The sequence below is a fragment of the Lytechinus variegatus genome, chromosome 8 (genome assembly GCF_018143015.1).
Source record: "Lytechinus variegatus isolate NC3 chromosome 8, Lvar_3.0, whole genome shotgun sequence".
Classification (NCBI taxonomy): domain Eukaryota; kingdom Metazoa; phylum Echinodermata; class Echinoidea; order Temnopleuroida; family Toxopneustidae; genus Lytechinus; species Lytechinus variegatus.
In genome coordinates, this window is record NC_054747.1 from 17813103 (window position 1) to 17828205 (window position 15103).

The 15103-nt window shown below is 37.2% G+C and overlaps 1 protein-coding gene across 1 annotated transcript in view; it reads left to right on the forward strand.

Moving 5' to 3' along the window:
• The window catches only part of LOC121420086, a 35061-nt gene extending 24556 nt beyond the window's left edge, over positions 1-10505 (forward strand). Inside the window, exons 17-19 of the mRNA XM_041614619.1 lie at positions 751-901; positions 7474-7535; positions 9871-10505. Coding sequence (XP_041470553.1) covers positions 751-901; positions 7474-7535; positions 9871-10027 — 370 coding nt within the window. The 3' untranslated portion in view covers positions 10028-10505. The remainder of the gene's footprint in view (positions 1-750; positions 902-7473; positions 7536-9870) is intronic.
• The last annotated feature ends 4598 nt before the right edge of the window (positions 10506-15103 follow it).

Genomic DNA, 15103 nt, shown 5'->3' on the forward strand with positions numbered 1-15103 from the left:
GAAGATGTAAGATGAGTTACGTTTTTTGCCTCATCTGTAAAGCGCTGTGGTGTAGCGGTTCTGACTCTCGCTTTGTAATCAGAGGGTCGCGTGTTTGAATCCCACCATGGCCTTTCGTCCATTGGCAAGGTGTCAATCCACAATTTGTCACTCTCCACCCAGGTGTTAAATAGATACCCTGTAGGATGCAAAAGCATACGTAGTATGCCTAGCAATGGAGTCTTGGAACTCTTGTTGGAATGCTCCCCAGGGCATGGAGAAGGTGTATACATTGTATGCTGACATGCAAGGATCCGATGACCGGGGTGATACTATATCTGTAAAGCGCTTAGAGACGCCGTTCGATGTGTTCAGCGCTATTTAAATGCGGATTTTTAGAATTATCATTTACAGAGTAGGATTAAGTTGGCATTGTGGTGTGCGCTTTTAATCCAAGCTATGTCGGGAAGTTACAAATTGATGCAGAGGTTCGAGCCCTGGTCATGTCTTTCAGATGGTGACGTTAAAGGTTGGTCCCAGACGTAAATTATAATCATATCTGAATGATACACATCTGACAAAACTCAAATACACACACACAAGCAATGTTAGGTTTTTTAAGTCCAGGTTTCATGTAGAGCGTAGAGTGTGGATATTTGGGAGGAGCCATCAATGCAGTAGTGAATGTCATGGAGCCGATAACACTGCTCATTACACACACACACACACACAAACACACACCCTCTCTTCATCTTATTCTCTCTATACAAGTGATAAGAGCCATGGACCAATGAAAGCCCTTCAGCTTCTCCTCTCACATACCCTCTGGGAAGATGCAATACACGTTGTCGAAGGTCACATGCCCCAGGACAGCCAATCACATCGCGAGCTCTTCTACGTCCTCCAGTGTGCAATGCTACTGGTAAGTTGAGATAAAGACTCCATTCCTCTGCGATTCAGTGTTTTTGATCACCTTATAAATCGTACGAAGAATGTTGTACACTTGATTTTTCAATAAATGAAGAACCGCCAAAAATTGTATTTTATTTCATTCATTTATTGATTCCACTTTTAAAACAAATATAAGATACATAACAAATGTATTCATAAACATAGTGTATCAATGATAAAATTGAGTATCTAACATAAGTATTTAAGCATAAGGCGGCTTGTCAAAGGTGTGCGTGCGTTTTTACCTTTATATTCTGCGGCGAACCCGCTCAGCGTGCCATTGTCCATTTTTCTTTCCTACGGGTCAGTGCTCTTGCCATTTAAGACGACAGCGTTCCCTTTTGCAGCGAAAACGGAAGCGTGCGCTTTTATTTTTTCTTTTGACACCCCCGGTTGGCTCTCCGATAAGATGTTTCTGCATGAGCGCCCTCTATGTCCACGATATCGACGTCTTAGGCAAACTATTAAACGAGCGATCTCTAGTCACTGATCTGGATATCGTTGTGTCCTTGTATCGGTGTGCGTAGTTCAGTGGGGTATACATTTTCAAAAGTTACGCTTTCACATTTTTTTGATAATTTTTCGTTTCGGGTTTCAGTATATGACAAAATTCAATAAGATTTAGATTTCATTTCTTTAATAGAACAATTAAGCTTTAGCCCTTTAGCACGAGCATGTTGTTTTATTTTGAAGAACATACCGTTAAGAAATTGAATTTCTGAAAGTAAGTGTTCAGGCGAGGGTAAGATTTTTTTCATCACACTGAGCCCGCACAGTCAGCATTGTCGGGTGAAAAGGAAAGATATGGAATTGACCTTAACATCTAAGTAAACGAAATGCAAAACCCCACGCAAAAGATGCAATATAAATCATACCTGGGTCCCAAAATGATGACGTTTAAAGCAATACACTGAAACGCTACTGTGAAAAAAAACACTAAAAACATAAAATGCAAACGTTTTTTTGTGGAAAAAAGGCTGAAAACTAAGGGCAGCGTTGAAATTCAAATTTGAGCTTAACATAGGTCTATGTTTAATTTAGCCCTCTTGTCAATTTGTTTTTGCTGTGAAATGTCCTTTTTTGAGGACTCTTTTTGGGCGATTTTGCCCCCCCCCCCCTTGTGGAAAATCCTAGGTACGCCACTGCATTTGTTTAAACATTTGAATTCTAGAAACTTATATATTCACACATAATACAGATGCCGTGCAAAACAAACGAATAGAATATAATTTATTTGAACTTTAAAAAATAAATTGGATGCTCAAGCTGTCATATCGGTCATTGTAGCTTAAATGCACAATTCTTGACTTTATTTGCCCGAAATTCAAAACAAAAGGTACTTTCGTTACTTTTTAAAACCATTACAAACATCTTTACCTTCGAACGAAATCAAAAGCACTTAAAAATGAATATTGAAATTATCAAAGTTGAGGTAGTCTTGACCATGAATAGAGTTGAGTGTTTATAAAGGAATTATAGCGTCTTCTATTAATCACATTCTACTCTTTAATGACCGATGAAAAATATCGCGTGAATGAAAATGCAAATTAACACATTTAAGTGACTCCGACATGATATTGGACAGGAAAATCTATAAAATCTTTACCTGGGATCCGTCTTTATTCTCTTATATAAATTTCCCCTGTGATCTAGAGTGCTCTGTGACCTAGTGTTCTTGATAACCATCCTGGAGCCACATAACCGAAGGGGGGTCTGGCGCTGAGGCCTCAACAAGTACCATGATTTCATGCATGGTGACCCCACCCCTTCAAACCAGTCCGCTGGGGGGAGGGGACTTAATTATTTCTTTCAATTTTCCTGTTCTACTTGTAATATTCAATTTTGTCAACTTAATTCTGATGGTTCCTTTTTCATCCAACTTTATTTCTTCCTTTGAATTTTTCTAAAACTTTTCTATACCTTCTCTTTTTTAACCTTCACGTTTGACTTGAACAATACGTGTATATTGCCGTTGGTTTCTTCTTCCTATCAAATATTTAAATTAATCTGCAATGTGTGTATGTCAAATTATTGCGAATTAGATTCCCAGTGTCTAAGGTAAACATAATTTACCGACGTAAAGTTAGTAATACGAAAGCCTCTTTGGCCTAGTTTCCCTTCCAACTTTGTACTTCACCTGTTAATCGTATAGCTGCATTCTGTATAGCTTGCATATTTAAATATGCACCAAAAAATAAATTAACGTACAGAAAATGGTAATACCTCGGTCACATTTGCTCTACGGCGGCCATACAGCGAGTCGAAAACAGCCGTTTTATTCATTTTATTAAAACCTATATTTAGCAGGTCCAAAAACTGTTAAAATGACTGTTTTCTACTCGCCTTAGAACAAATGTGACCGAGGTATTTAGCATACTAGATCAACAAGAATGGAGTGCATGCTGGTGCGGATCCTGCCGGAGTAACACAATACAATCAGCGCCGTATTTATTTTGAACAATAGTTGGGCTCTCAAAAGTATTGTGTTCTATTTTGTGACCTCTACTAAAAGAAGTCAGTGGGTCTATACGGGGGTCTATATTCTGCACATCAGAGGGTACAGTTATGTAGTGAATCCCGGGGGGGGGGATCATCCGGTCCGTGTGCCCCTCCCCCCCCCTTTGAGAGCCTTTATCAAATTTGTTAATGTAAATATGCCATTTTTACACAAGTGTGCCCCCTTTATTTGAAACTCACAACATGTATTTTAATGAGAACATGTCGTTCATACACAAATGAGGACCTTCACTTTAGCCTGGTAAACAGAGAGTTGGTAGGCAATAAATATAACTCAAATGTTCACATTAAGAGTAGACCTATAAAGAGGGAAGTTACATGGTTAATCAAAAATGTGTTGATAAAATATCAGTCGAACGTTATGTTATAATCTGCTTCGCCAAATAGGTTTTATGTAATATTGCTCTTTATAAAGGCAAGCATTAAACTACATTAAATGTCGAAATGTTAAGAAATATAATGGAAACCATATCAAAATCACATTACGAAAAGAAACAAAATCAAGGTTCTAGTATGGGGACAAAACGAGAACAAGAAAACTACCCATTTGATGCTCATTTTAATTCCCCGAAAGCCGGACGTTGAAAATGACATGGGCCAGCGCATTGCAAGCTGTATTTAAAGGCTTACCCCATTGACAAGGTAGATTTAAATTACCCCATTCTTGATTGGGGAGATTAACGTATATTCTTGAACATAGAGGTGGTCTGACGGGTTGCGGATTTCAATAGAAAGATGACCTCTTGATTGGTAGGGGTATGTCAAGGGGAGATTATCACTTTGTCAGCGCGGGTGACTGTCTTGATACTTTGATGTTCCCCGATGTGCCTTCTATTCGAAAACCGTGTTTGCAACTAATCCCAATTATGAGACTATTTGGAATCAAAATGAGAGCCTAACTGCACCCTTTTTATAGATTTCGTTCGAAAATAAAATACTTACGTTTAAGGTAAAATTGGAATATGAGAAGGCGCTTCATAATATGTAAACCAAATAGTGTCACTTTTAAGCTTTATTCTTTTAAATCAAATGTAAAAAATATATGTAAAATAATCTCACAAGCCTAATCTAAATAGTGCGAGCACGAAGCGATGATGATTGCGATAGTAACAGCGGTGATGACGATATCGATAACTATGGGAGGATATAGACCATGTACAGCACAACGTATCAGGCGCAATTTCAAATATGATTACATGACGATTTCGATACGACATATTCATCATAAATCTAGACCTAGTACATTAATATACACTTATCTTTGTAGAATAATGAAATCGCCGCTCAATATCGATAATTCTGATCACTAAAACAGAAAAGCATACGTGGGACAGTGTATTATAACATTGCCTCGAAAAATACCTGACATTTGATGGAATTCTGTGCTTATATCGCTCATTTCTCAGCACTTTTACGACTTTCTTTCACAGGGCTATTTGGCAAATATTTTTCATTTATACAAACACTTCGTTGGTAAATTTCATTGGATTCTGATCGAACAAATTTTCAGATCGTTACCACAGTTGGTATTTATCTTCAATTCCGAACATTACGTTTAATACGTTAAACCAATTAAATGAAGTTATACTTTAGTCTGTTATATGTTGTTTTTATGTTGTACTCTCATACCCCGAGAGGGGATCGATAGGGTGAATAAAATGTAAATCTAAATCAGGGGCGGATCCAGCCTCCGCCAATAGGGGGGGGTGATTTTTTTTCACCCATATTTTCCCCGATCGGCCGCCCAAGGTTGATATTTAATTATTTCTTTGAATTGGTTGTCCCAGTGGCGTAGTGATTATTAAAATTATTTAATAAGTCTTCGCATCATCTTATTCACTCGCCTTCCTCCTCTTATGTTTTCCTCTTCTTTTTTTCTCCTCTCTTTTTTCTTTCTTTCCCTTTTTTTTGCTCCGCCAATAGGGGGGGGGCTTTGTAAATGTAAATCCAACCAAGAATCGGATCTATACAACATAATGTCTAAAGGTCAGGGGAGGATCCATGACAGGGGAAAAAAGGTTCCGCTTTTAGGGGGGGTGGCACTCTTCTGTTTTGGCTGCATTTTGCATTACAAATTCTAATTGTGCCTCTCATAATGGAAGGGGGCAAGGGCGACTCCCCCCCTAAATCCCCAGTGGTAGAAGGGTACAGGAAGTTTGAGGATGCTGATTCATTCATGGCATACAATTTTCGAAATAGACGACCACAATTTCGTAAATATCCAGTCCACGCGCATGCGTACTCTCATTCCGAAGACGCAAGTCATAAAATAATTTCACCCCCACCTGATCACGGTTTCTGCGAGGACACAACTCTGCTTTCTCATGAATATTGATTTCGATGCAGAGGCAGAAATCGGGAGAACCCCTCTCAAATTTCCGAGTTTTTTCCACTCTTTCAACTGTATTTCCTCCATTTTTTCACCCTTCCTCTTATTCCATCCCAATATTATTTTCTTATTTCTCTCTGTTTCCCCTCCATGGAGATAAAGAAAATTAAGAGACAATATGTTATCCTGGGGAAATGGTTGCCCGTCAAAAATATGAAAAAACTATTTAAAACAGTTTCTAATAAATCTTTGTAAATCTTTTATCTTTCTATGCCTAATAGCGCTAAGCTGTTCCGGTCATATTTATTTTATCATTCTATTTCCTTCTGTTTTTTTTTTTTTTTTTGGGGGGGGGCGTTCTCGACACCTGTTTGAGATGCGAGTAATAATTAATATTCCAAATCGACGTGAATTCTACGAATGGCTTGGGCCTACGAAACGAAAATATGTGGAATCTTATTTTCCCACCTAAAACATGAATTGACTGTCTTCCAATTGCAAAAAAAAGAGGTTTTCATGGTTATTGCAGCAAATTCGAAAGATCAGTAACGATTTTTGACACATGCGTGATTTTTTTTTAAGCTACCGTGGCTTTATTAATGCACCCGATAGATGCGAACCACAATTCAGAACAGTGACCCGAACTCTCGGGTCTCACAGGCCTAATTCATTCCCCATAGACTCATGTGTTAAATTGGCACTTTAAAAAATTCATAAAAAATAAGGATGAAATTCGGGGGTCGAATGTTTACTACCAGTGGATAGGATTTATATCTGGCAATCCATATCTGACCAGAAAAGGGTCCCTCGACCGGCTCATTTCAAAAATAAATTGGCGTGTTTGAAGACACCGTCGGGGGGAGCAGATTCATCAACTCAAACAGCAAAATGGCCCTAATCCTTCCGCCAGTCAAAATATAGTCCAAAATTGGTGATATTTCTTCCCAATTAGGGAAAAGGAAGTTCAGTAATTACCAAAAATAGAATCAGTGTTAGATGTACAATCATATGCATACACTTTGTCAATCAGCCATATCAAAATAAAAAAAATAGCAATGGGTTGGCTCGAATGAATATCTATGGCCTACCACTAGTAATTAGGCCCGTGAGACCCTCGATCCGACAGTCAATATGAACATGATGAAGGCACACATTTGTTTTGGTCGTAGAGGGAGCTATTTAGAATAGATTCTTCGGCCTTTCGACAGAAATTATGACTTGCAGGAAAGACGAACAAAAGAACGGTGGCATTAAAGGGCCTTTGATGGCGGCCGTTCCTTTGAAGACAAGGGAACGTTGGGCGGGAAAGCCGAAGCGAAAACCCGGATGCGGGAAGAACGATGAAGAACGGTGCATGGACTTTTGACAAGCTACCTAAGGTACACTACAAAATGTAAAAAAGTGAGAGGCCTAAATAAAAAGCAGAGCTTGTAAAAAATTAGGCTCCCAATGGGGAAAAATATAAGTTGTTACTTTCAGCGAACAGATGTAGAAACAGAATACATATTTATTACATAGATTGTTTTACACAAAATATATTGAAAGGCATCAAGTTACCAGAAAATTTTACTCTCAAATTCCAAACAAAAAATTATGAAAGCTTTCTTATCACTTTTTTATAGTTTTCAATAAAAAAACAATCATCATTGTCATTGTTTTAGTTTATTTTAATAGCTTTCCATTATTTTACTGCACAGGACTCTACCGCCCTCCAGGAACACAGCCAACGACTATGGGATTGTTTGCCACCATCAATTTCGTAAGTCACAATTTTATGTAATTTGGGGCTAAATTTTCATGTAACCTTGTAGTTGATGAAAGATTAAGTTTAATGATACTGTTAGCTGGAATTATATTGCATTTTTGTCAATGAAAACATGGCACAATTGTGTTTACTAGTAATCTAGCCTTAGCTTGAGCTGTCACTTTCTCAGCAGCATAATCGATTAAAGAGAAATTCCAGTAGTTGCAGTAAACACTGATTTCATGAGAAGTCAGTAAAACATGGCTAAATTGTCAGAATATCATCGAGGATCTAGATCTGGTACAGTTACATAAACTGAACTTTGTGAATCTTGAAATCTACGCTGAAAAACGTTCACACTGAAGATCACCAACACAGATAGGCACACATGGGACAGTGTATAATTATTGCTGGAATAAAGACCCGACGGAAGTGACCGAATCGGCGCTTATTTTGCTTATTTCTCAGCAATTACACGATTTCTTCCAGAATCCTTTGGCACATATTTTTTATTCATACAAACAGACACTTGGGTGGTCACAATATTAGATTCAGTAAAAAGTCATTTTGAGATCGTTACCAAAACTGGAATTTATCTTTAAAAGGGGAGTGCATTGTCCAACACTAATTGTGTGTTATTAATATCTAGTCCTGATACATAGCTGTTGAGATAGCTGTTTATAGAAAATAAATTAGCTTGTACATGTAACTTCATTTGTATAGAGGAACTTAAGACGAGGCACAACCCATGCAAAGGACGTATCCCTGCTCCCCTGACGAGCCTGAAAACCTTTGTTGCGCCCCCCCTGACAAGTTTGAATACCTATTTTGCCCCTCCTGACAAGGTTGAAGACCTTTTTTTTTTTTTTTGCTTGTCATTTTTTTTTCTGGTACGAAATCCTTTACTTATGATTGAAGACCTTTTTTTTTTCTTTTTTTTCTTTTCAAATTTTTCGGGGGATGGTTCTTTCTGCACACCCCCCCCCCCCGTGGAAAATCCTAGGTATGCTACTGGCTACCTGGTATATAATTATTGCGGTGTGAATTTATTGAGTAGTGAATTAGTGTGTTATTTCATTGGGTCTATATTACAAGACTACACTGCTCAGAATGATGCATTATGGGTATAGAACCTGGCCAGATTTGAGTATTTGAGGACTTTAGGTGGAGCTATACAAGTCTGCTTGCTTGTTTGTATTAGATTTAAAGGGGAAGTTCAACCTGACAAAAAGTTTATCGTAATAATAGCAAGGAAAATAATGAGGAAAATCCATCAAAAATCTTTAAAAAGTTATTTGACTGTTGACTATTTGATTTTTGACGTCATATGCATTCAGCTTTCCTACTTATCGTATGGTAAAAAAATCGCTGAATGAAATGTCATTTTCTCAGAAAATTGAAAATGATTTTTATTGTACCTTCAGTAGGCCTATATCAATACACAAATAATTTCACTCTGGTTCCTAAAAAGCAAATGAAAAATAAGGGTCATCACGAACCATTTAAAAATGAAATTGCATTTTTTATATTATATAACATATAGGGCAGCTGCTCATTTATGACATCACAAATAAAAAGCTCAAAATTCTAATAACTTTTTCAATTTAAAATGGGTTTCCTCAAACCTTCACCAATATTTTTAAATAATTTTTTCTGCTGATTTAAAGGGAATATCTGGCTAAAAATATTCATATCTAAATAAATAGAGCAATAATTCACAGAGGAAAATGGTGAAAATTTCATCAAAATCGGATAACAAATAATGAAGTTATTGATTTTTAAAGTTTATCAATTTTTTGTGAAAACAATCATTTGCACAACATCATGAATATTCATTAGGTGGGCTGATGATGTCATATCCCCACTTTCCTATTTCTTATGTTATTACATGAAATCTTAATTTGTTTACTTTTTTCATACATGTGTAAATAATGTGTCTCCATTATGATGAAACATGTTGCGGCAGCGGCAGTAAATAACTAATGCACTTTATCAGGTGTCAATCCAATTATTTTTAATAGTTCTTGGTAGAAAATTTTTGAATAAACCTAATTTCATACAACAAAATACAAAAGAACAAGTGGGAATATGACATCATTAGCCCACTAAAATGAATATTCATAAAGACATGCCTCGAACGGTTTAACCAGAACTAATGCAAGTTTCTAAATTTCTATAACTTGTACTTATATTTTCAGCATTTTGCTCTGTGAATTTTATTCTTTTTTATGGAGATTAAATATTTCCAGCCTGGAACATCCATTTAACGATTTTCTTATCAGAGTGAACTTCCCCTTTAAAATGCATTGTTTGTTAATTCTGCACTTATCCCTTTTTCTTTTAATCACAGGGCGCTGAATCTTCTACAGGCTCTACAGATCAACCAAGATAGTGTTAAGAACCAACTACAGAGAGACTCGCCGAGACAACCTATCCAGGGTCCGGGTCTCACCACTGCTCTCCTTAAAGAACAATTGATACAGATGTTGGCCCATGAATCTGTATAAGTTCATATTTTGACTGCACTACATTTCATGTAAATTTCATCCGAATTCCATGTATCTACCTGGATGTGCAGAGAATTGATGTATATATTGGCCCGTGGATCTATACGGAATAGGTCCACGGTGCTACATCTCATCCAAATTCTGTGTCGACAAATAATAATTAGAGATACTGAACAAGGCAAACTATACAGCGCTCCTGTCTGAACAAGGATTGATATACAGGTTTGTCCACGAATCTGTACAGAAAAAATATTGCACTTTGTATTTCTCTCACAACTTGCTGATCGACTTAGCAAGTGAAATTGCAGAGAGTCTTGTCAAGGAACATCATGCAGGTTACTGATCTCATCACTGGCCTTTAGAAAGAGCAATTGATACAAAAGCTTGCCCATGAATCTGTATGAACTAACAGGGTTCCCACTGTTATGGAAAAACCCTGGAAAAAATCTTGGACAAATTTGTGGTCATGGAAAGTCAGGGAATTTGGAAAATCTGTGAAATTTCATGGAAAAGCCATTGAATTGCATTTACCTCTTGGCTATGGCAGCTTTCCAGTTTGTCATGTCTCACAACTCTCATACTCTGCTATATTATAATTGGTGTTCACGATTTCCATTTTGCCCAGTTTTGTGACATCCCAAATTCTACATAACTCACGGGAAGTCATGGAAAGCAGCAATAAAGGCATGGAAAAGTCATGGAATTCTGTTTTCAAATTTCTATGGGAACCCTCATAGCTTGAAATGCTTTGACCCTTCTCTCCTTTATTCCTTATACAGTAAATTCTCAAAGTCGCTCTAAAGCCTTAAAGGGATCGTTTAACTTTGTGAGCAGCTGATTTAAAAAATTCTCAAACTGAGACGAAACATGTGTATGAGTGCATGTATTTGTCCTCAAAAACCCTGAAACAGACCACAGTATGGAATGAAAAATTCTAATTTAGATACAAGTAGCAATTTATTAGCTTGATTTTGAGAACCGTCTAGTAGACAGGTTCAGCTTATGACCAGTTTACTCCAATTCAAAAGATCCGGGGCTGATTGCACAAAAGGGTCTTTGCAAGGACGGTCTTTCGTGTCGCCCATCTTTTATGATGCGCCATGTGAAACGCATTTTAAATAAATCATCTGCAAACATATTTCATACGTCCGTTAAAATTAACAAAATGTTTGTTTATAAAATGATATGATATATCATGAAATTGTATAAAATTTGATTTAAGAGCAAGCTAACGAATCTTATTCTTTATTAAAAATTTCAGAAACACCCCGCTTATAGCGGGGTGTTTCATAAAAGATGGGCGACACGAAGGACGGTCCTTGGAAAGACACTTTCGTGCAATCGGCCCCCGTTGGCTATGTTGACTGGCTTCTGCTGTGTGTATCTCCTATTTACACACACACGCTATTAGCTGCACTGTACATTTAGTGTATACCTTGAACACACTGTATGTAGGCCATGCTGTGTTCATCTAGAGTTTGTGTGTTGTGGTGCACAGGTTCACTGTATACACATTGTCGTTGAAACCAACTCCCAATTATTTTCAAACTTTGGTTTACATCTTTAAGGTTTAAAATTGATCCTCTAGGTGTAATACTTTGAAACTTTTGGGATGGTATTCTCGCACCATAAGCCTAATGTTTAGCCCATTTTCAAGAACCAAAATGAGAATTTTAAAATCAGAACAAAGTGAAATGATCACTTTAACTACTATTCTGCCCAACTTTGGCAAAAGGAAGCAAATGACACATCAGCCAAATTTGAGTTATTGTTGTTTCTGAATCACCCTTTGTATGTTGCAAATTTAGACATATTCTGGGGAAGAAATGATCGTTCTATAGAAAGATATCAATAAAAATATGCTGTTCAATTGAATTGACGCCTATGTGAGTGGCGAACACACATTGCTCATTTACAACAATTTATACTTTTGTAACTTGATTCCTTTTGCCGAAGTACAGTTGTATTATGATCCTTAAATTTGTCTGCAGGCACCGGCACTGGGTATTCTCACAAGATTAGCATCAATATAAATGCCTGAATAAGAGGGGTATCTGTACACAAGTCACTGGCAGAGACTTTAGGGCCTGAATTCACAAAGTGTTTTTAAAACCATTGGTTAAACCCATGGTTCATGCAAATTTCCTGTATAAATTACGCTTAATTTACAGTGTATATTAAAAAATTCCAATGCTGATGCGCTCTTATGTCACAGTCGCCAAATTGACGCCTGTTGCCATGGTTATCCATGAAATTTTATTCATGAGTCCACTGTTTGAAGAGTGGACTCATGAATAAAATAGCATATCCAACCATGGCAACGGGCGTCAATTTGGCACACTGACGAAAGCGCGCATCAGTATTGGACATTTTTTATACATGTGCCCGATACGAGGTAAATTAAGCGTAATTGATTTTATACAGGAAATCTGCATCAACTGTGGGTTTTCAAAACCACCTTGTGAATTTGAGGTAGTATGTTCAGACTGATATATGCAATTTCAAATTAGCCTGGGCTATATAGTGTTAAGATGTTTTTAATACAACTGTTTGCTTTTCATCTTTAAATCATTCGTCCTGTAGTCCTTAAAAACCAGCTTTGTAAAATGCTGAGAATTCGCACCTACGTGAAGATATGCAATGGTAATGTAATTTTAACAGTGACCCACCCCAACTTTGAACTGTTTAACATGTATCATGATAATTTTGCCGACGATATGCAATGTGGTGGTTTCAGTTTTCTTTTGTATTGGTTGGGGAGGAGGTGCGCAAGAACCATCATTTCTTTCTCATTGTTGCATGTTGTTCTTGAGAGCAGTTCTCCCTGCCTGGCTGGCTCCCACTGTTTGAAGTTGGGCAGTACACTAAAAAAAAAGAGGACATCTCATTATCTAAATGAAACATTTTATTTATAATGAGAGATTTGTGTGGAAGTGCAATATATCATTATTCACCAAATATTATGTCTAGAGTTTGATAATTATGATTTATAAACTTTTGTTTTTTTAAAGTAATTAGAAATTTGTTGAAAAGATGTATTAAACTTATTTTTGTAAAAGATATATCAATCTAGTATACAGTTCTTACAGTGATATGGATATACATATGGTTTTAATAATTAAACTGGCAATGTATCAAGAAGGCCTGTAGTCCTTCACAGTTATTTCTATGTCACTAAATGTATTTTTCCCCTCTCTAAAAGTGTTATTTTACTTAAAAGCTTATTTTTTTCCTCCTAACACAGTAGAGGATGTCATGTCCTGGGAATTTGGAATTGATAGATTGGAATATTGTAGTCCCCCCCCCCCACCTCAGTTTAGCTTAATTTGCTAACCAACTCCGGGGTCCCGTTTCATAAACACTTTTTATAAAAAACAAATGCAAGATTTCTATAACAAATTAACCATCAGCCAATCAGTTTGAAGGATTTCAGTAGCTTTTAACAGTTAGTGTAAATTCGTTTTTGAAACTAGTGTTATGAAACGGACCCCTGTTTTATTGACTTGTTATAATAAACAAAGGCACAATTTATTTAACAAATTCACTATCTGCCAATGAGATTGAAGAGTTTCAGTAGCTTTTAACTGTTATTGTTGCAAATTTGTTATTATAATGAGCTTTATAAATGTAAAGCAGCAGAGAATGGGAGGGATCGAGGTGCAGGGAGAGAGAGGGGGGGTGGACAAAGGAAGCGTGAGAGAGGGAGGGGGAGAGAGGGAGAGGAAGAGCAAAAGGAAGGTGGAAAAAGGACGGGGGGGGGGCGTTTCATCAACATTTTTGTCCGACAAGTTGTCAGATCCGACAACTTTTCTTGATTTTGATTGGCTGAGAATCACTGTTACTATGGTAACTGTCGGATAAAACGTCCGACAAGTGCTTTCATGAAACGCCCCCCTGGAGAGAGCGGTAGAAAAAAGGGAAGGGAGTGGAAACGAAACGGGATGATAAAAGTGAGCCAAGGAAAGATAAAACGTACGAAATGAGAGAGTGAGACAGCAGAGGTGGAAAAACAATGGGAGATTGCATAGAGAGAACACAAATTACAATTGCAAGATTAAGCAAGTAAAGGGGGGGGGGCTTGCGAATAGGTAGGAAGAGAAAACAAGTGGGAGAGGGGGTGAAGGGGGCGTTTTAAGGGTAAAGAAAGGGCGTGCAGATATAATTCGTGACCACGTACCAGAGTTGGAGAGAATACATATTTAGAGAATGAAGTTCAATAAAACTCAAATATTAGCAATCTCAATGTGTAACCGCCATCGATGTTATTCCAAATTTTAAACGGGCAACTGCCAAAATGTGCCACTCAACCAGCACTACAAATTATTACAAATAAAGAATAGACATCTGTCCTAACATTGGTATATTGTATACATTAAGAGTCATGATTGCCGAGTGTCTTGGTAACAATGGAATTATCGTGCACTTTGATCAGTAAATATTTGATACAAACTCAAAAGGAGCTTCTGCATACTTTGCGGAAACTCTTCAAAGCTCTAGCTCATTCTATATCCCTAGGTTACTGTTCGAAAGGGGTTATCACTCCTCCCGTTGGTCTCCCGAGAGTGATGCTGCTCTAAAGGGGCCCAGAAAGACTCGGAAACGAGTGAGTATTAATTACGTTACTTACTTCATAAAGCGCGGGCCGGCATTTTAATGCAATTATCTGTTCAGCTCGCTCGAAGTACGTGCTTTTCAAGTTTTGTTTGCACACGATCGTTATTAATGGATAATAAGCGCTATCACATTTCAAGAACTTTGTACTTATACTAGCTTGTTTGTGGATTATTTTTTTTAAGCTCGTCTTCTGTGTCCGTCTCGATTTTTGCATATAGTTGTATATATACTTTGTTTATAATTAATATTGAAACTGAGTTTAGGGGCTTGCCTTCTCTTCAAGCTTTTGCTTTTCTTGGCAAGTCCCTCCGTTCATTTCTACATTCTTTTCATAGATAGAATTATCGTAGCACACTGTATAGTTTTGTTCGATTGATATTCAACATTTGTTACGAAATTTCATTGGTCTCTCTGTATATATTGAATATGTATTGTTACTTTTATTATATTTTGAAAAAAAAA